Here is a 21530-nt window from a genome sequence, read left to right as displayed (position 1 = left end):
GAAATGTTGTCTTCCAAAGCTGGAATAGTTGCTGGCTTATTTCTGTAGACTTGACGTAGCCCCACAAAAAATAGTCTAAAGGCGTTAAATCGCATGATCTTGGTGGCCAACTGCCCATGCATCCCGAAAAATGCACTGTTTGGTGTGGTTTGTACGCTGGTGGAATCATTGGACCGTATTTTTTCAAAGATGCTGTTGGACGCAACGTTACGGTGAATGGCGATCGCTATCGTTCGATGCTAACAAACTTTTTGTGCCAAAAATGGAAGAACTGAACTTGGTTGACATGTGGTTTCAACAAGATGGCGCTACATGCACACAGCTCCGATTCTATGGCCATTTATCTCAAGAAATGGACCCGTAAGTTGGCCACCAAGACACAATAAGCCAGCAACTATTCCTTTAAAGACAACATTTCCGAAGAAATTCGGGCTATTCCGGCCGAAATAACGGTTATATTTCATGAACCAATCTAACGTTTCAAATAAAACCGATGAGATTTTGCAAATTTTATGCGTTTTTTTTTAAAAAAGTTATCAAGCTCTTAAAAAATCACCCGATATTTAGCACCTGGCAACAATGCATACTTACAAGTGTGTTGATTTCGTGTTGTGTTGGATTTTTATTTAAAGCATAGCAAAAAACAGTTAATTAGCTGGTGGTGCTTGTAAATTTGCAACACTGACTGCCAACAAGTTAACACAATAAATATACGAGGAAATATACATACATATGTATGTATGTAAATACTGCTGAATATTGCTGCCAAAATATTGAGCGTCTACGTGCTGGTACGCGCCGTACTAAATTTAGCACAAACACCGAATGAGCGAAATCACTTTTTTACGAGTAAGCGTTTATCACAGCCTTAATTTTCGGAAATTACCGCGAAAACGTAAATGGACAAAAACAAAAATGAATAAATCAACGAATGCAAAAACAAAAAACGTGTGACGTTAGTATCACACGAAATACCGGTATGATCTGCCAAAGAAAACCCAAAGCATACGGCAGAAATGTACAGCAATCACAACATCAATGCGCTTGAAAAAAAAAAAACACTTGAAAAATACACAATGTACCTACTGACTAATTCGGTTGCGGCAAAATAAAAGTAAAAATTAGTAAATAAATTGAAAATGAAGAAAAGAAAATCAGCAGCAATTGACCCAAGCAGCGGCACACGAATGTTTCTTTCCACTGACAGCCGCTGCCTTCTACGTCATTCGCCAAGCATGCTTATGCAGATAACAGGTCAATTGAAAAGTCCCCGGCTTACCTAAGTAAAACACATTTTTTTTGCAAAATTCGTATTTTTGTTCCACATAGTTCCCTTGAAGGGTGATTAATTGATTGATTGATAACCGAGGAATACACCGCGACCTTAAGTCTATTGTGCACTCACTTAAATCACAAAAACTCACCTAGCCCCAGCATATTGATAAAGTTCAATATTCTACTAGGTGCTAGCTATTTGGAAACATGAATTCAAGGGCTTTCGACCTGTGTCTGCAGACTCAGAGCCGTATGGAAGCTCAACTGGTAGTAGTTTCGGCTACGAGGTCTGACCGGAGACTTAATTCTGGTACCACGGGGAGCAGGAGAGTTCCTCCGCGCTCTGCTCATGCGGACTGGCCCCTCGGGGAGTATCGTGGTGGCTGTGGTTAAAACCCAAATACGGGAAGAACTGACTTTGTCAGTTGAATGCGGAGTTGCATTGCAACCCGGTGCCGGGCCCAAAGCACGGCAGAGGTTTTAGATGGGCCTCGAACCCTACCAAGGTGGTTAGTGTGTCCATTCCACACTGCCAATTGGTACTGAAAATGCTTAACATTCTCAGGGCGCTGATCAACGCATTGATTTGATCCGCTGTGCTTTTGAGCGCCGTGGAGTGAGGCCGTCGTCAGCAGGTGCCCACGTAAAACACACCGGACGTTGTGTCTGCAGACTGTTGTGCAGCCGATTAGAATGTTTTCTGGTGTTTCAGGCCCGTGTTGTGTAAGTGCTTCTTCAGCTTACAGTGGACAGTGAGCAGTAGTCTTACTTTATCCCTAGGGACCTTGAATGTATATTTGCTGAGGTTATACCCCATATTAGCAACTTGGCATGCCGCGTGCCAATAACTCTCACTGCCTACTCTTTCTTCCTTGCGGATCAGCTCCTTTATGGTATGGGGACCCACCACGATGAAAGGTTCAGGTCCTACTATGTTAGTAGATGCTGCGGAGCGGGCGAGCTCATCAGCCAGTTCGTTCTCGGCTATACCTTTGTGACCGTGCACCTGAATGAGGTGTACCGCTAGGCTATTCAGCAGTTTTCTACACTCCTGCAACAGTATAGATTTGATCTCATAGAAGAATTTTGCTTAACTATCACTAAGTATGGTTCGTTGCGACATGCACTGACTTACCTATGTCAAAGATTTCTGCCTGAAAAAATGGAGAGTTTGGTATTTGGTCCAGCGACCCCTGCACCGATTTCCTCCAACGTTTTCGAGCCGTCAGTGTACAACTTGATCGTACTATCCCTAAGCAGTAGCTCGAGAGTGGAATCATTCCATTCAGCCTTGCTGCCATGGGTAACATTAAACAACTTGTTGAAATTAACCCTTTTAGTAATTCAGTCCCTTGGGAGAAGGGCTAATGGGATAGCACCACTCTTTCATCCGCTGGGACGAGATTACCTTACCTCTGCCTTCTGCTGTCATTTGTAGCAGGCTACTTGACCGACCACTATATGAAGTGCTGTGAGCTCATCCTGAAGGCTTATACACTGCTTACAGCGACACTGCATCTTTTCGATACCATTTTTGTAGCACGATTTGTCCGTTGCTTCAAAATAAACCTCAGTTTCCGCGATCATCTCTTCATTCGACGAAAATTCCCTTCCAGTTAGCATTCTTTCGAGATCTGAGAGCAAGAAATAGTCGGTGGGGGCCAAATTTGGAGAATACGGCGCATGCGAAAGCAATTCGAAGTCTAATTCATGGATTTTTAGCATCGGTTGCACTTGTGGCACGGTGTATTGCTTGGTGAAACAGCACTATCTTTTTCTTCAAATGGGCAAGTTTTTCGGCGATTTCGACACTGCTCCAAATCAGCAACTCGTTCTTGTTTTTGGTAAAAAGTAAGCTCCCACGGCACCCACTTTCTACAGAGCTTCCTCATATTATATATAATTCGCAAATTAATATTCGATAGCTGTCAAATTTATACACGCGCCTTTGCTATTGAAGGTTAGGGCTAACTAAAAATAATAAAGATTTAATTCTAGCAGCAGTATTAGAATCGATATGTCAGGCCGAGGACTTTTCAGTTGACGATACGAATATGTCCATTAAAATCAATTTTTGAAGCACATAAAAGTCGCTGTACTTGTTAAAAATAACAAACGCAAGACGATGGATTTCTGTACTTAAATACAGTTTGTCAAGTAATTCTTTGCAAAATTGAAAACGTCATTGAAATAAAACTTCAAGTTTATTTTTCTTAAGAAAAAATGAATTTATTTCAGTTTTTTCTTTTAAATTATAATAACAGTGGTTATTAGCTACAATTGTGATTAAAAAAAAACCTATTTCAGCATACAACATAACAAGAAAACAACAAAAACAAAAAGTATGCAAATATTAGGCTGTCAATTAATTCTTTGCAAGTTGCTTTGCTAAAGTGAGACACAAAACAAACCAACGGTAAATCAAATTCCAGAAAAATCAACACGTGCGTCTGGAATATGTTCTTATGTCTCGTTTTATTACGGTTTTGGTTTTAACAAGTGCACAAGTGTTCGCAATACGGTATTAAAACAATGCCTGGCAAACGAGTTGATGAAAATGTAATACAGTTGGTTTACTACAACTATTATAAGGGTAAATCGCCAAAAGAATTAGCTGATATGTTTAATATTAAATTAAGGACAGTATATAATATCATAAATCGAGCAGAAAAAGAAAATCGGCTGCATTTAAACAATTCTGGAGGAAGACCAACAAAGCTTACCAGACGTCATCACTCAAAGATTTTAAAAACGATTAGCGATAATCCGCAAACTACACTAAGGCAATTGGCATTGGAACTAAAAAATGACTGCAATACAATAGTTAGCCACGAGACCATAAGAAAAGTTCTCAATACTCACAAGTACTCATCACACGTAGCCAGAAAGAAACCTTTGCTTTCTGCGATCAACATCGATAGGCGGCTAAACTTTTCTATTGCCAATGTTAACAAGCCGGCGGAGTACTGGAACGACGTTATTTTTTGTGATGAAACGAAAATAATGTTGTACTATCATGACGGACCCAGCAAAGTCTGGAGAAAGCCCAATACAGCCTTAAAACAAAAAATATTACCAACAGTAAAGTTTGGCAAACTTTCTGTAATGGTTTGGGGATGTATTTCATCCAAAGGTGTTGGAGAACTTCGTATATTTAATGATGTAATGACCAAAGAATTTTATTTGGACATTTTAAAAAATGAATTAGTAAGAAGCGTCCTGGATTTTGGGTTCGTTAGCCCTCAGAATCCAAATAAACTGCAATATAAACTCTATCAGGACGACGACCCCAAGCACAAATCGCTCCTTTGCAGGACCTGGCTACTGTATAACTGCAGCAAAGTGATCGACACTCCTGCCCAGAGTCCTGACCTAAACCCCATCGAAAATTTGTGGTCTTTACTAAAGAAGAAGGTGGCTAAACGGGGACCAACAAATAAAAACGCATTAATAAAAGCAATTAAAGAGGAATGGAAGAAAATACCGGAGTATTATGACATAAATGGTCTTATACATTCCATGCCTCGTCGCCTGAATGCAGTCTTGGATGCCAAGGGACGCCACACCAAATATTAGAACCATAAATGTTATACTTTATAAGTTTTCGTTACAAGATTAACAAATGTTTACATTTTGCAAAGAATTAATTGACAACCTAATATTTGCATACTTTTTGTTTTTGTTGTTTTCTTGTTATGTTTTATGCTGAAATATGTTTTTTTTAATCATAGTTATAGCTAATAATCACTGTTATTATAATTTAAAAGAAAAACCTGAAATAAATCAATTTTTTCTTAAGAAAAATAAACTTGAAGTTTTATTTCAATGACGTTTTCCATTTTATTACTTGACAAACTGTATGTCGGCCGAGACTGCCCCCGGCATACCAGCTGGCTGTCGCTATAGATCAATTGTCGCTAATTTGTTGCTATTTGACAGAAAAGATACGCGTAAGCAATAACTAAAATTAAACAAAAAATGTTTTCGAACTTCTAATATGTCTGTGGTGCTTTCTTATTCAACGCTAGCGACGTGAGAGTCGAAACTGCTGAAGTAATGCCTTATCTTCACAGAAACTCTGGCATGTTTCACAATTTACGGGATGTAAAATATATTCAGGTATTAACACATATCAAACTTACTAACTGAGATATTTAATTTGAAGTTTAGCGAACAAAGAAAGGAAGATATTGCTTGGTCCCAACTAAACCGCCACATATAGTACATACAATATTAAGAGTAATAGTCTAAGCTACATAGTTCCCTTAAGGCACCTCTTTAATTATCGGATATACTCGTATGCTCTGCAAATTTAAGCATACCGTCGAAAAACTATAACCAACATTCGTAGAATGTTCTCGTTAACATTAACTGGAACTTTGTGAACACTTGAAAGGAATTTTTCGTGATACAATTCAGTTTTTCTGTCTACTATTTGAAACGAGGGTCGAAACAAAGCCAATAAGCTCAAGAATCATAGAAATGGTCATAACGTTCTACCTCCATATTGAATAGAACCGTCAAAAATTGTAACCTTAACGCATTCCTCTGCTTTCTTTTATGACGTCATGGACTATTTTGATCAAAGACGCCGAAAAAAAGTTACGGGACAAAACTGACGCAATTTTTATTACTCTTATTAGACACCAGAGTTAGAAATCAAAATAAATTGAGCGAACCAGTTACGGAATTATACGAGGAAATTATAAGGGAAGATATAGAGCCGGGTTTTCAGTAAAGTATAATATAATTATGTCAAAAATCTTTCTGCATTTACATTATAAAATCCATTAGATTCTCCGAAGAATTATTCTAGTATCAGATACCTGTACTGAAACCACTTTATCTTGATTTTGCAGAACACAACCTGAAAACTACTCGTGAAGGTGACGTGAAAAGTAAATAAAAACAAGTAAGGAAGCGCTAAGTTCGAGTGTCACCGAACATTTTATACTCTCGCATGATAAAGTGATAATCGAGATTTCATTAACCGTCATTTACATATTTTTCGAATACCGTATTTGTGTAAAGTTTTATTCCGCTATCATCATGGAAGTCAAAATGGCGTTATATTGGAAGAAGGCGTGGTTGTGAACCGATTTCACCCATATTTCGTACCTGTTATCAGGGTGTTAAGAAAATATTATATACCGAATTTCATTGAAATCGGTGGAGTAGTTCCTGAGATATGGTTTTTGGTCCATAAGTGGGCGACGCCACGCCCATTTTCAATTTTTAAAAAAGCCTGGGTGCAGCTTCTTTCTGCAATTTTTTCCGTAAAATTTAGTGTTTCTGACGTTTTTTGTTAGTCGGTTAACGCACTTTTAGTGATTTTCAACATAACCTTTGTATGGGAGGTGGGCGTGGTTATTATCCGATTTCTTCCATTTTTGAACTGTATATGGAAATGCCTGAAGGCAACGGCTCTATAGAGTTTGGTTGACATACATAGCTATAGTAGTTTCCGAGATATGTACAAAAAACTTAGTAGGGGGCGGGGCCACGCTCACTTTTCCAACAAAATTACGTCCAAATATGCCCCTCCCTAATGCGATCCTTTGTGCCAAATTTCACTTTAATATCTTTATTTATGGCTTAGTTATGACACTTTATAGGCTTTCGGTTTTCGCCATTTTGTGGGCGTGGCAGTGGGCCGATTTTGCCCATCTTCGAACTTAACCTTCTTATGGAGCCAAGAAATACGTGTACCAAGTTGCATCATGATATCTCAATTTTTACTCAAGTTACAGCTTGCACGGACGGACGGACGGACAGACAGACATCCGGATTTCAACTCTACTCGTCACCCTGATCACTTTGGTATATATAACCCTATATCTGAATCTTTTAGTTTTAGGACTTACAAACAACCGTTATGTGAACAAAACTATAATACTCTCCTTAGCAACTTTGTTGCGAGAGTATAAAAAAACCAGCAATAAGACCCAACATTCTTTTAAAGTTCTTACGTGAGCAAGGCTATGGCAGAAAGAAGCAGTGTTGTATTTTTTTTATATAAAATGACAATTTTGTTCTGTTAGCTTTCACTACATAAAAATTGTTCAGTAACTATGTAGCACAGTGTAGCCGAGTAGTACGTAAGCACCTACAACAATAGAACAACAATCAGTATAAGCACATTTTAGACAGTTGCACTAATTGACTTTGCCGCAATGACGACGATAAAATAACAAAAAATAAGATAAAAATTAACAGTAAAAAAAATAAATAAATTAGCAACGAGTATCAACAAATTAGTAGACACGTACATAAGTCAGAACAAATATTTATGTATGTTTAGGGCATCATGTATATATATTAGGGTGTGTAAAAGAAGCGAATGTTTTTGTTTTCGCTTCGTACTCTGAGGAATTGGTTGTTAGACATCTCTAAACAAAGGCTCTTCAAGAACGATTTTCTAAATGTAAAATGTTCTTTTTACTCACCCTAATATATATTTATCCCATAGCTAAATACGAGTAAATGCATATATTTGTAAGTATGATCAAAGATAAACAATTTACTCACTTGTAGACATCAGTATTTGTACTTAAATAAAGCACACAGGTGTACTTTTAATTTTTATAAGAAAAAGGTGCGATTGTTTATTTAGTTGATTGATTTAACTAAATAGATCAAGATGTGATGAATTCAAGATCTCAACTAATCAGACTGCATAAATAGCAAAAAAATTGCGGTACTTCTTCCGAAGAGAGACAAGTACTAAGTCGGTGAGCCCGGTGTACTCGTTCGCGAAGAGCTCAAATGATGGACAAATAGGCACAATTCGATACTTTTAGGACCGTTTTCTCAACGACTTGTTAGCAGTCATTTGCTAGTAAAGTTCTGGTTAGCTTAACCAAGACTCCTTATTTTGGCAAAGAACCCCTTTTTTAAACAAAACTTACAGAACATGCTAACAAGACAATGAGAAAACGGCGAGGAAAACTCGAAAAATTCAAATCTGGAGAATACGGTGGATTCGGAAGCACAATTTATAGAATTTTGGCATTGTTTTCGTTGACTTGTGACACGGTACATTGTCTTGATGAAATGTCACTTTTTTCCTTCAAATGCGGCTGTTCTTAGGCAATTTCGTCATTCAAACAGTCCAATAACGCTATGTAATAGTCGCTGTTGATGGTTCTTCATTTTTCAAGTTTTATAAACAGGCAGTAAAAATTATTCCATGCGCATCTCGAAATACAGACACCATAACCTTGCCAGCCGACTGTTGCATCTTTCAACGCTTTGGAACGGGTTCACCGAGTTCAGTCCATTCGGTTGACTGTCGTTTGGATTTCGGAGTGAAATGATGGAGCCATGTTTCATCCACTGATACATATCGACGTAAAAGCTTGAGTTTGTATGCTGAAACATTTCCAAAAACTGTTTCGAGTCATCAACTCGCCATTGTTTTTGGTCAAAGGTGAGACCGCGCGGCACACATTTTGTACAGAGCTTTCTCATACCCAAATATTCGAGACTGATATGAAGCTGCTTTTTCGAACAATTTCACTTTACGGACATCCAAAATTATTTTATGGACTTTTTTTCGTCGGTAACAACCTCTTTTGGTCGTCCACTGTGTTTAGCCAGCTCGGTGCTCATTTCGACTCGTTCAAACTTAGGAAACCACTTTTCAACGGTTGATTTTTTTGGTGCAGAGCACAAATAATGTTGATTAATTTAAACTTCGATTTCAGAGGAGGCCCTATGTTCCACCTAGGAACTACGGGAATATATATATATATATGAATATATATTAGAAGAGATAATTAAAATGATACGGATGAAATATGACCCTTCGTCCCTTACCTTCTAGTTTCTATTGAATTTTCTATTTAAAACCTAAGAAAAAAAGCAACAACCTCGTATTTATGTAAAATATTATTTATTTGCATATTTATTGTGAATTTTCTATTCAATCAGTGAAAAGTTTCATATTTTTCTCTCAATAACCAAACAATAATTGCATAAAAGTGGCATCAAACAGTTACTTTGAACATTTCGCATGAATTATAGCTTTAATAGTCACGGCACAAAGCCTTTCCCACAATATGAGGGTACTTATCGAACGTCAGTTGAAAAATAAATTGATTTACATGTAATTTTCCAAGTGAATACATTCGATTAGGTAAACAATATTTCTCCGGCCGGCTGAAATGTGCGAGCAAAAAATATGCTAATCAAATTTATTTATTTCGCAAAAATTGCAATTTGCTTTCGTCCATCAACAAAGTGAATGAATGAATGAATAGCAATAGTTTGATAGATTGCATAAAAGCGTTGCATATATGTAAGTAAAATTGTGTGCACTTTATAGCTGCTTCAACAAAGAAAACCACAGACACTTCTCTCAGATCTAAAAGCGCTCAGAACGACCTATTTTCTCCGTTCCCACGACAGTCGGGTCTAAGTAACCGGAGCGGACCCGGATTTCCCTAAATAATAATGCCTCGAAATGACTTCAGGAGTTATTTCTACCGCTACAACAACAAAAACATGTTTTTCTAGAGAATATATGTATATAAAGGATTCCTAAAAAAGAACTAGACTTTTATCTGTCAGTTTGCATGCCAGCTATATGCTTCAATGACTCGATCTGAACAATTTCTTCTGAGATTGTACCATTGCTTTGGACAATAACCCATACCAAATTTAGTGAAGATATCTCTTCAAATGAAAAAGTTTTCCATACAAGCACTTGATGTTGATCGTTCAGTTTATATGGCAGCTATATGCTATAGTGATCCGAGATCAGCAGCTTCATGGTCAGATGATTCAGATAGATATTTTATGAACTGAAAGTACTAACTCGCGTATATATAGAGACAGATGGACAGACGGAAATGGTTAAATCAACTCGGCTCGTCATGCTGATCATTTATATATAGTATATAGTTTATAGGGTCTCCAACAACACCTAGGAGGATACGCTATTACAAACTTAAAAGTTAATATCAGGATAAAAAAAAAGTATGTATTTTATTTGATTCCGCAACTTACTCGGTCTTACCGGTCAATAGGGACGCTACAAAAGTATACCGATAGGGACATTAAACGACGCCATATTTTTTCCCGCTCTTTTGACATTTCTCTTTAGTTAGGTTTGCCATTTCATCATGGAAAGATATACGATCCAACAACAAGAAATTATTAAAATTTACTACCGAAATACGGAGTTAGTGGCCTCAACTCTAAGAGCGCTACGTACAATTTATGGTCGTCACAATTGTCCTGTCAGATCAGCAGTTGAGCGTCGAGTGGAAAAATTTTAATCCACCGACAGAGTACAAAATGTTTCAGTACCAGTGAGACCAGAAGTACACTTAGTGTCAAGATTATTGCTGCCGCTAGCGCATCAATTATCAGTATCTCACACTTCGTTGGGCATCTCTGTGTCGTCGGTGCGGCGAATTTTGAAAAAAGAGCTTGGCCTACATCCTTACAAGATCACATTGAGGGAAGAACTGAAGCCGCTTGACCACCAGAATCGTCGTATGTTTATGAATTGGGCTGAGCAACAACTTGAAAATGATCCGGATTTTCATCGAAAAATCATCTTTCAATAAGCATATATGTATGCGTTATTGGTCAGGCAGCAATCAACACGTACTCCATGAGTCACCATTGCATCCCGAAAAAATTACGTTTTGATGGGGTTTATGGGCCGGCGGCGTCATTGGGCCGTACTTCTTTCGAGATGATCAAGACCGGCACGTCAGCAATATTGAACGGTTATTCGAATCTTGTTTTTGGAAGGGAAATCGTTTAGTAAAATTAAGTAACGCTTCGACAACGTATACATCATCTCTTCTCCTTCCACGCCACAAATTGGTTTAACGAGTTTCGAGGTCACACATCGATTTTTGTAGAGGCACTCTCAGGTGCTCTCAACATAGTTCCCATGGAAGATAACGTGTGAAGATTAATGTAAGCAAGGAAGCTGAATATAGGTCCACTGATAACGAAAGCTTCGAAGAAGGAGGAAATGCTTATAGCGGACGGAAAAGTGATGGCTACCGTTTTCTATTATTTACAATGTCAGCTCTACATCGACTACCAGGAGAATTACTAAACGGTAAAAAGGCTCTATTTTTTCGAATTATTGGACCGATTCGGAGCCGAATTTCAGGAAAAGCGGTCGTTTTCGGGTTAAAGTAAAATATTCTTTCACAAAAACAACGCATCGGCTCACATCTACACTGGCACCACTGTCACATTGGTGAAATAAAGCGACGACTGGAGCAGCAGATCAACCAAATTCTTTCTTCACTCACCGCTAGAAATTTGCCAAAAAGTATCAATTTCCCTAAATAATATGGAAATAACAGTTTTTCGTACTTCTGCACCGCCAGACCCACGTGACACTGCCACATAGGCAACTGCCAAAGGTAATCGATCAAAAAGTTAAGTGACAGCGCCAAAAACTGTAGAAATCCAGCAAAAACAACCGAAAAGGAAAACGTTTGCCAACAATAACAACAAGAGCGGTGCATGAAAGTGCCAGCACTTTGGCAATTTTGTATTTACATTTGAAAATTGCAAGCGAAATTAATTTCAAATTTAATTTCATTTATTTGAGTTTGCACAAGCAGTTAACACGTTTCAAAAGCACGTACAGGGACAGTGTATGCAAATAGTACGAATACGGTGGCACGAGTATGAAGTGTCAATATGTATGCCTGTGCGGCTGTGTATATATGTGTGCAGGGATTTATGTAAAAAATAATGACACCTACCAGCTGAACAAATTTGAACCGGACAGGTTACCCTGAACAGGGTTCAGTTTGACACGAAGTTTATAACACCTAGAAGTAGACTTCAGAGACCCTATAATATATATATATACAGTAGAGGCCCGCTAATCCGGATCAATTAAAACCGGCCCCCATCCGGAATATAAGGAAATCCGGATTACCAAAGATATTTGTTTATTATAACAAATAATACACATGTTCCAAAAAAACCTTAAACCAATAAAGCATAACAGCGAATGTAGTGAATAATAAACATGTGATAGAGAATGTCGGTCCGGATTACAAGGGACATAATAGAATTTTTGAGTTTTTTAACCCTGTCCGGATTACAGTGGAATCCGGATTAGGCCATGTCCGGATTAGCGCGCCTCTACTGTATAATTGATCGACATGACGGGCTGAGTCGATTTAGTCATGTCCATCCGTCTGTATGTACCCGAACCAGTCCCTCAGTTTTTGTGATATCGAACTGAAATCTGTACTTTTCTCCCCAAAGCGCTGCTCATATGGCCGCCATACAAACTGAAATCGGAAAAAATGCTTGTATCGAACTTGTGAAGGATGCAATCTAGTTTAACGTTCGTTTCTTGTGAAGTTTTAGGAGCCTACTTTGATGGCCATGGTAACAGGTTAATTGAACTGTCCCTGGACTGGCAAATAGATGACACTACTAGAATTAAATTCATATAATTTTTTGTTACCCCTAACCTTCGAAGGTAGAGACGCGTGTATAAATTTGACAGCTGTCGGATCATTAGTCTCTGAATGATTTCATTTTGAGAGAAGTAACTTTTGTAGTTGTGAAATAATAGATAAAAAATAAATTTCACGTGTTGATAAGATATTGCTTTTTGAAGAAAAAAAATACAGTTGAAGCAAAGACTTGGCTTGATGGGTTTCGGTCACAGCCCTAGGAAAATAAACCATCAAGCATTGTTACGCTAAGTTTAGACACGGTAAAATGAACACCTAAGACGCTGAACCCAGTGAACGCCCAAAAGAGGTTGTTACCGACGAAAACATCAAAAAAGTCCACAAAATAATTTTGGATGGCCGTAAAGTGAAGTTGTTCAAGATAACAGGTACTCTAAAGATATAAACTGAAAGTGTACTTCATAGCAATTACGAATATTTGGGTATAAGAAAGCTCTGTGCAGAATGGGTACCGCGTGAATTCACTTTTGACCAAAAGCAACGACGAGTTCATGTTTCGGAGCAGATGGAGATGTTCAAGCGTAATAAACCCGAATTTTTGCATTCGATATGTGACAATGGATGAAACATGGATCTATCATTTCACTCCGAAGTCCAATCAACAGTCATCCGAGTGGACTGAACACGATGAACCCGCTCCAAAGCGCGGAAAGTCGCAACAGTCGGCTGGCAAGGTTATGACGTCTATATTTAGAAATGCACTTGGATAATTTTTATTGACTACCTTGAAAAAGCAAGGACCATCCAAGGCGACTATTATATAGCGTTATTGGACCGTTTGAAGTACGATATCGCCGAAAAACGTCATTTCAAGAAAAAGAAAGTGCTGTTTCACCAAGATAAAGCACCGTGCCAAAAGGTCAGTGAAAACGATGAGAAAAATCCATGAATTGGGCTTCGAATTGTTTCCGCTTCCTTCATATTCTCTAGATCTGGCCCTAGGCGACTATTTCCTGTTCTCAAATCTCAAAAAAATGCTCGCCGGGAAGAAAGTTTCATCGAATGAAGAAGTGATCGCCGAAAATGAGGCTTGTTTTCAACCAAAGAGTAAATGGTACTAGAAAAATGTTATCGAAAAGTTGAAAGGTCGCTATAAGCAGTGTATCACCCTTCAAGAGAACAATGTTGAATACAAAAAACGAATCTAGAGAAAAAAATTAGTTTTACTATCGTAGACCGGGGATTTCTCAATTGACTTGTTAAATACTTAAACATGTACTTTTTTTTTATCAATCCGGGTCAAATTTGATCGATGGTGTGTGTGAAAATAGCAGATGTGCGTATGCTTGTGTGTGTATGAGTACGTCTGTATATGTTTATCCAATAGTGATTATGCAATAGTAGAGGTGCTCAGGAACAGTATCCAACTAACTTTCGCCAAATCATCTAAATTGGCGTCATATATGTATGTATGTATGTACATAGTACATACATACATACATAGGTGTCAAGTACATACATATGTATTTACATGTACATATATACACATTCATCATGCACACACGTTTTGTTGCAAAACTCTATTATAACTGTGAACCTGAAATTATCCAGAAACAAGTGAATATAAGCTGCTGCTGCTCTTGATGGTGTCACCAGCAGCTGGCTATCGTTACAGCTGACTGACAGTCACACAGACAATTTCTGCACAAACAAGCACCCTGTATGCTGCTAGCTGCTGCTTAAAATGGCTTAGCAAGTTGAATGAGTGTTTGTATGTGGATGTGTGTTTGCATGCAAAAGTTACTTCGAAATAATAAAATTTTCGAGCAGCTGGCAGGCAGTCAACAACAATGTCAACAACAACAACAAGCACACTGATACTCATTTGTTTACCACATGCCACCGACAGGCGTCAACGGCAGATAATTTGCTGGCCCGAAAGTATTTCACTGAAATTTTAAAACCTTAACAATGGAAGAAGCAGAATAAGAAGAGAATAGCAAAAAAGTTGAATCGATCTGCCACATTGCTTTGTACAGTTATTTTTTGTTTGTTTGTTTGCAAAATGTACTCAAACGGCTTTAGCTTTCCACTTTTTACGTATATATGTATGTATGTTTGTGCGTTTGTGTAGTCATTTTCTAACAACTTTGCGACTTAAATTTCGCCTCCGAACGCCTGTAAGTATGCTAGCGCAGCTGTTAGCCGTGAATGAAGCCTATGAAAGGTGAGAAAACTTTTCGCAAACTTGTGACGCAATCATTCTGCGGTGTACAAAGCTGCTCCCTACCGGGACTTAGTGCGGAAATATTGTGGGGAGCTGGCGAAAATCGGATTACGATAATGAGGTGAAAGTGAAACTTATTGCGATTCCTTTGCAGTCTGCTAAGCTCATTTCAGACAAGTGAAATCAAGGGAAATTCGCGGGAAAGTGAAAAATTAGCTGCGAGCGGAGCTATTGGCTTGATGCCGAAAAAATAACCTAATAAAAAGCGCACTGATATGTGAAGCCTCCTTTTAAGTAGGCAGTTCCCGGCTGCACTTGATACTGGAAGCAACAGCATTGTAGTGGGAGGACAGCATCCAAGACAAGGAACCCGAAAGCTTGTTTTGGGACTCAGGTTGAAACAGTCAGGTCCACGTAGCCTTTCAGCCGACAGCCGAGTCGTTCGTTACCACGACATTCGGGTACATACATATGTATATCCGCAAAGGACCCGGATTTTAATCCGGTCAAGGACTGTCAACTCGGCAGAGTTTTGCCCGTACAGCAACAGCCGGGTATTCGAAAGCGGAACGGAACAAGATTTTTGACCGGCCAAGAACTGTTAACTTGGCAGAATTTCTCCAAATTACTGCAGATATTTTTTCTGCCGCTACAACAACAGCAGCAACAACAACAACGTCGCCTGCACCCGTTCCCAGTCGGGCAGTCCATGTAGACCCATGGATACGGATTATTCGGCATAATTTTGACGCTACAAAAACAACAACAAAACAAGTTAGAGAAATTCTCAAAAAATCATGATTTTCTCACTTTACGGTTAGGACCTAGTTGTCACGATACCTAGGTTTACATATAAGAGAATCCAATGGCAGAGAACAGCTGGAAGTTACAAAAATTTATGAATAAATGATGAGGAATTCTTATGTTCGCATAAACTACTCGATCTATAATTTAAAATCTTTTCATGGGTCCGGACTTACTGGCGAGTTTTTTGCTTTGAAAACTAAATGCTAACAGAAAGCTTAGTTCAGTGCAGTTTGAATCAAAGAAAGGACTAGAGAAAATTTTCAAGTTCAGCATAAGTATCTATACTATGTACATATGTATGTATATTGAAAACTACACGAGATTAAAAATTCAAATTTTTCTAGTTTTTATTGTTGTTTGAACAAAGTTCTTTTCCAGCTTAAGGCCTAACAGCTTAGAAATATTTCAATCAATTTATTTTATGAATACATGCTCTAAACCTAGCTTTCAATCCATCTGCCACCGACAAATGTGGTTTATTTGTTGTTGTTGCTATTGATTGGTATTAGGAATAAATTGCTTCACTATTTTTGTTGTTATTATGGCACTGAAATGAAAAATTGTGAATTGTTTTGTGAATTTTTTTTTCCAAGTGCAAGTTGTGTTGAGATTTTCATGTCCATACGTCAGCAACAGCAATGGAAATCAACAACGCTTGTAGTAATATTAGCTAAAACAGCAAAAACAACGCACACTCTCTAGGCATTCCAATCACAGCAATTGTACGGGTTATTTTTCATTTCATTCTAATAAGTGTTTGGTATTTCTGTTTTGCGTCTTCGTCGAAAGTATTTTCCGTTCCAACGCTGGAAATTTATGACCTTTGATGTCAATATCACAAACGTAGCGTGGAATCGAAATGAGGCGACTGTGCACATAGTTAAATACATACATATTTATGTACATACTTATTGCTTTGAAAATGTTGTGATTTTGCTTTTGCAAGTTTTCATCGCTGCAAATGGGTGGGTTAGAATGCGAGATTCAGTGTATAGCCACCCAATTAACTTTTAATAATGACAATTAGCAACCAGGCTATCAAATGGAGCAACATAAAGTATTCTTAAATTTATAATGATATTGGGCAGCGAAAACTCTTAAATATATTAAAATACTGTTTATTTTCTGCACATGCCATTAATAAAAACAAACAAAATAATAAAGGAAAAGTGCCCCCAATAAGTAAATAAAAAAAAATATTGAAATTATACGCTAATAACATTCACTTATTACTTGTATAATTTAAATGAACCTTAAAGAGCGAAGTCTTGGTCCCATAAACTATCGCTACTAATTTCCTTTGCCATAGTTTTCTTCCCCGTTTGTAAATAAATTAGTTATAAATAGAGGAAAATATTATTTGTGAATTGTTAAATTCTGTAAAATATTATGTTGTTTGTATCTTGTTTTTATTATTTCATTCCTGTATTTGGGGTATAATCTGTTTTTAATTTTTTGCAGTTTACTTGCAAAAGATGCCGATAAGGTAACACTGATTATTTGACAGTTTGTAAATATTTTGTTATTGTTAAATAAATAGAATTGAAGAATAATTTAAAAATTAAATGAAAATTATTTTTGCACTAAATAATGTAAAGTAAATATGTACAAACAAATAAGTGAAGTGTTAGTGGATATAGAAGTGCAAAATATAAGCGTAAAATTAATATTAAAACGAAGAAATATATTCTTTAAATAGTTGAAATTTTGAACTTTAAACGCAAATATCTCGAACACTATATGTTTTCGTGGCTATAACTATACATATTCTTAATCTGGGGAACCTCCTCTAACCGAGCATACCAATTTATTCCCGAAATCCTGGCATGGTATTCTAAAGCCGAAGCTTATTATTATTGTTCTTCGCATTCGTTATCTATAAAAATTTCTGCAATGTATTTGTACATATGTACATAAATGCAATTTTCTGATTACATATTTCAATTAATTTATCAACAGTCTTTTTACTCTAACTAACTACATAAGTAATCACTTAAATGATTTCACTGCCAATTATATGCGAAATGCTTTTTTGGCATTGTAATTCAAATTACAGTTGGCCATGCGCCCATTTAATGATATCTTTGTTAAAAATGTTTTCCTCCATTATACCATCAACACTAACATAAACACTGTAGTTTCAGCTGCCATGCATAAATATGTATTAGTACATATATACATACATTAATATGTGTATTTATAGATCTTGATTGAAATTAATTCAACGCCAGCACATTTTTCTGCAGGCTACAAAATATAATCAAAAGGAATTAAACATATCGATGTAGACAATTTCAATCCCAATGTTGATTATTATATCATATATACATATAGCCCCTTATTGCCTTACCCTGAACAGGCTGAACTTAAAATAAGTTTGTCGCGATGTTTATAATATCCAAAAAGAAACGTCGGAACCACAATAAAGTATTTATCTATATACATACATATATATATATGTACATACTTGTATAAACGCTCAGCGGGTCGAGCTGAATCGATTTAAACTTGCTCGCCGTTCTGTCCGTCTTAAATATAATATAATAAAGCATTTAGCTGCCATTCAAACCGACCGATCCGTTCCACGTCTGTCGGGTCTACGTAACTGGAACGGACCCAGACTTTTATCCGGCCGAGGAATGTCAACTCGGAGTATTTTTGTCGCTTTAACAACATCAAAAACCGATCAAATACAAGTCCTTGTATAGAAAACTTTTTAATTTGGCAAGGTATATCCACTACTAAATCCGAAGAAATTGTTCAGATCAGACAAATGTAGCATACTTATATGTAGGTATGTACAAAGCTGCCATACAATTGACCGATCAAAATAAGAATAAAGATTTTTTTATACTCTAATAATAAAATTTTTATAACTTTAAAAAGCACGTGTTTCTTATAAAACACTTATGAGGACCAGTCATTTTGCATTTGGGAATGGAATATAATGCTCTGAAACATACAAAGCAATATTTTAGTTCTATTGTTATTTTATTACAAAACTCCAACCACTTAAACCAAGACCACAATGGGCACTGTGGAATCTATAATGTCATTAAAAACTTAAATATTTGTTCAGTGGACAGACTCAACAGAACACCAGAATCAACAGAGAAAAATTATCTGCTCGAAAAAATATTAAAAACGCAAGTGCTCCTTGAATAATTTTATAAAGTACAGAGTCTAATCAGAATGAAACAGTTATAACGAAATCCAATTAGACCACATTGGGTATTCTTCTATGTTATTACTTTTTATTTATTTTTACTATTTTCGCATGCGATTGCTAACAATATACAGATGTTAGCAAATGTAAAATTTGAAGATACATACATACATACGTTCACACGAATAAATATAAATATGTACACATATCCAAACAGATATTCGAATGGCGACCTCAATATCATTCATTACGTTGCTTACTGACAAAAAATTGCATAACATGTAATATTTCTTGGTATACTACTAAATCTTAATTATTCACTTTATATTGATTTGCTGTGATGCGAAAGTTTTTAAACTGACGACAATTGTATGTGTGTGTATGCAGGAACTCACCCAAAAATCAGCTGGAGCAGGCGAAAATTTTTCTCGTGAAACTTTGCAGAAAACAGCACTAAATGAAACACTTGAAAACAATTAATATACTTATATGTTAGATCCGATTATAATGCAAATGGAGATATTGTGTATTTAGAAAGCATGGGAAATTTCTTATTCGCTCTTAGAATATTCGTGTTCTTTTCGATACACTTTTCACTTTATATATGCTTTGGTATATATAACTACATCTGCGATCAACTGGAATCGCAATTTTCACTATTTAAGCTTTTGCACTTGTTAAACAAATATAACACTTGGATTTGCAAAAATCTGCTTATTGTGTTGGGATATTATGAGAATTCTACACTTTACTTAGGAATCCGCAAAACTGTGCAGCTGACACCGACGACCGAATAATTTGTGTTTGCAAAATGATGAAAATTCCAAACAATTGTCAGCTGCGTTGCCAACTATGCTCGAAAAGTGCAAGGGAAGAAATTGAGGGATAAAAGTCATAACTAAACGGACAGTCGATAATAAATGGTAGAAACATAAAATCTTAACCCACATTCACATACAGCATTAATGATTTGTTTATGCTGTTCATATATGCCTTTATAAAGCTAAAATAATTACTAACAAGTTATTTTCAACTATCTTCTAATCTTAGGTAATCAGTTTTTGTGGAATTTCGCTCCGTACAGACAGTTCAATCTATTGTATATGTAGTGAATGGTAACAAAATCAGAGTTAGAAATTTTTTATGTAACTCTCCAGAATAGCGGATTTTCTGAAAAATTTGTTGGAAAGTATCTTGAAATGTACTTAACCATAAAAACATGCATGCGATTGAAAAGCAACAATTTTATTGTTTCAGGGAAAAAAATGAAAGGATGCTGCCAATGGTGGAAAAGTCCGACAAGAAAAAACTCTGAATACCAAGGTGTTGGATCGACCAGGTGATTTTATTTTTGTGAAGTCGACGTTTCTTAGTAGGTATGCGAAATAAATTACAAAAAACAAAAATTCTCAAAAACGCAATAAATGTATTCACTAATTTCGAATATCTTTCAAGTGCTAAAAATTACTGAAAAACACTAATTGCGTTTTGCGGATTAAAAGGATTTCCTGATTTCACCTTAAAAAAATTGCATATACCCTATTTTTAGTTTAAGTACATTTAAAAACACAATTTTCAATTAAATTGAAACATGTTTTCTGAAAGGAATTTATTCTAAACATTTACCATAGTTTTTTATAATTATATTTTTTATCCATGATAATTTCCAAGTGAAACCATAATAAGTAAATATATTTAATTTTTCAGAGTGCAACACTGCATATCAAATGAAGTTGGTTGCCATAGTTTACTTGTCAACTTTCATTCTGCTTACCGTGTTTGCTTCATTTTCAGTGTTTAGAATTCAGAGTGCATAATTAAAGTTGAATTTTGAGTGAATAATAAATTAAAACTAGTCATAAAGTAAATAAATCCTAGGAAACTACTATGGCCAACGTAGAATCAATGATTGTAGAAGAGAAGTCTCACATAAAACCTATAGATCGTGAAAAGGTTTGTGGTCGGCGCCCTTTTTTTTGGCTAACCAAATTGTTTATTCTCTATTGCATTACAACATATTATAATTTTTATATTTTACAGACATGTCCGCTGTTGTTACGTGTTTTCTGCTCGACTGGTCGCCATCACTCGGTATCGGAATACATGTATGGTAATGTGCCAAGCAATGAACTACAGATATATACCTGGCAAGACGCCACACTACATGAACTCACATCGCTAGTACGAGATGTTAATCCTGATACTCGTAAAAAAGGAACTTACTTCGACTTCGCAATAGTATTTCCGAATTTCCGCAATAATCACTACCAGATGCGTGAAATCGGTGTAACCTGTACTGGTCAAAAGGGTGCAGATGATACCAAAACATTGGCACAAGCTAAATTCTGCATTGGTGACTTTCTAGACATTTCCATCACACCACCTAACCGTTTGCCGCCCATACGCCGTCAAAGGCCGTACTAGTTAGCAGATAATGTATGCTGCAAGCATTATTACTTTGCTACAATACTTTACTTTTAAGGTACCTTTCCTTAGTGTTATTTGAATTTCGATTATTTTACCCATTTAAGATTTTATACGAAAAATGTGTACCATTTGAAAATTTGCTGACTGACCAAGGCATAAAGTCGTTTGGGGGAAAAAAGAAAATACAAATTAATAAAAACACAATTTCAAG

General features: G+C 36.6%; 2 protein-coding genes across 3 annotated transcripts in view; one reads left to right on the top strand and one right to left on the bottom strand.

The window, feature by feature from the left end:
* The window catches only part of LOC126750765 (protein sarah), a 71815-nt gene extending 52105 nt beyond the window's left edge, over window positions 1-19710 (bottom strand). For both annotated transcript variants that reach the window (XM_050460494.1, XM_050460495.1), the window contains exon 1: window positions 19288-19710. The gene's annotated coding sequence lies outside the window, so the exon portion shown is untranslated. The remainder of the gene's footprint in view (window positions 1-19287) is intronic.
* Window positions 19711-20644: 934 nt separating this feature from the next.
* LOC126750777 (histone deacetylase complex subunit SAP18) lies at window positions 20645-21523 on the top strand. Its single transcript, XM_050460508.1, has 2 exons — window positions 20645-20845; window positions 20933-21523. Exons 1-2 carry the CDS (start codon window positions 20780-20782, stop codon window positions 21314-21316), a joined length of 450 nt encoding a protein of 149 aa, XP_050316465.1. The 5' UTR covers window positions 20645-20779; the 3' UTR covers window positions 21317-21523.
* The last annotated feature ends 7 nt before the right edge of the window (window positions 21524-21530 follow it).

Source organism: Bactrocera neohumeralis, chromosome 2 (assembly GCF_024586455.1).
Source record: "Bactrocera neohumeralis isolate Rockhampton chromosome 2, APGP_CSIRO_Bneo_wtdbg2-racon-allhic-juicebox.fasta_v2, whole genome shotgun sequence".
NCBI classification, from domain to species: Eukaryota; Metazoa; Arthropoda; class Insecta; order Diptera; family Tephritidae; genus Bactrocera; species Bactrocera neohumeralis.
The sequence above is the reverse complement of the archived record's forward strand: the minus strand, read 5'-3'. Positions and strand labels throughout refer to the sequence as shown.

Excerpts from the sequence above, each read along its gene's own strand:
- LOC126750777 (XM_050460508.1), top strand. The coding sequence starts at position 20,780 with ATGGCCAACGTAGAATCAATGATTGTAGAAGAGAAGTCTCACATAAAA. Across the intron at positions 20,846-20,932 it reads AACCTATAGATCGTGAAAAG|ACATGTCCGCTGTTGTTACG; the intron begins GTTTGTGGTCGG and ends TATATTTTACAG.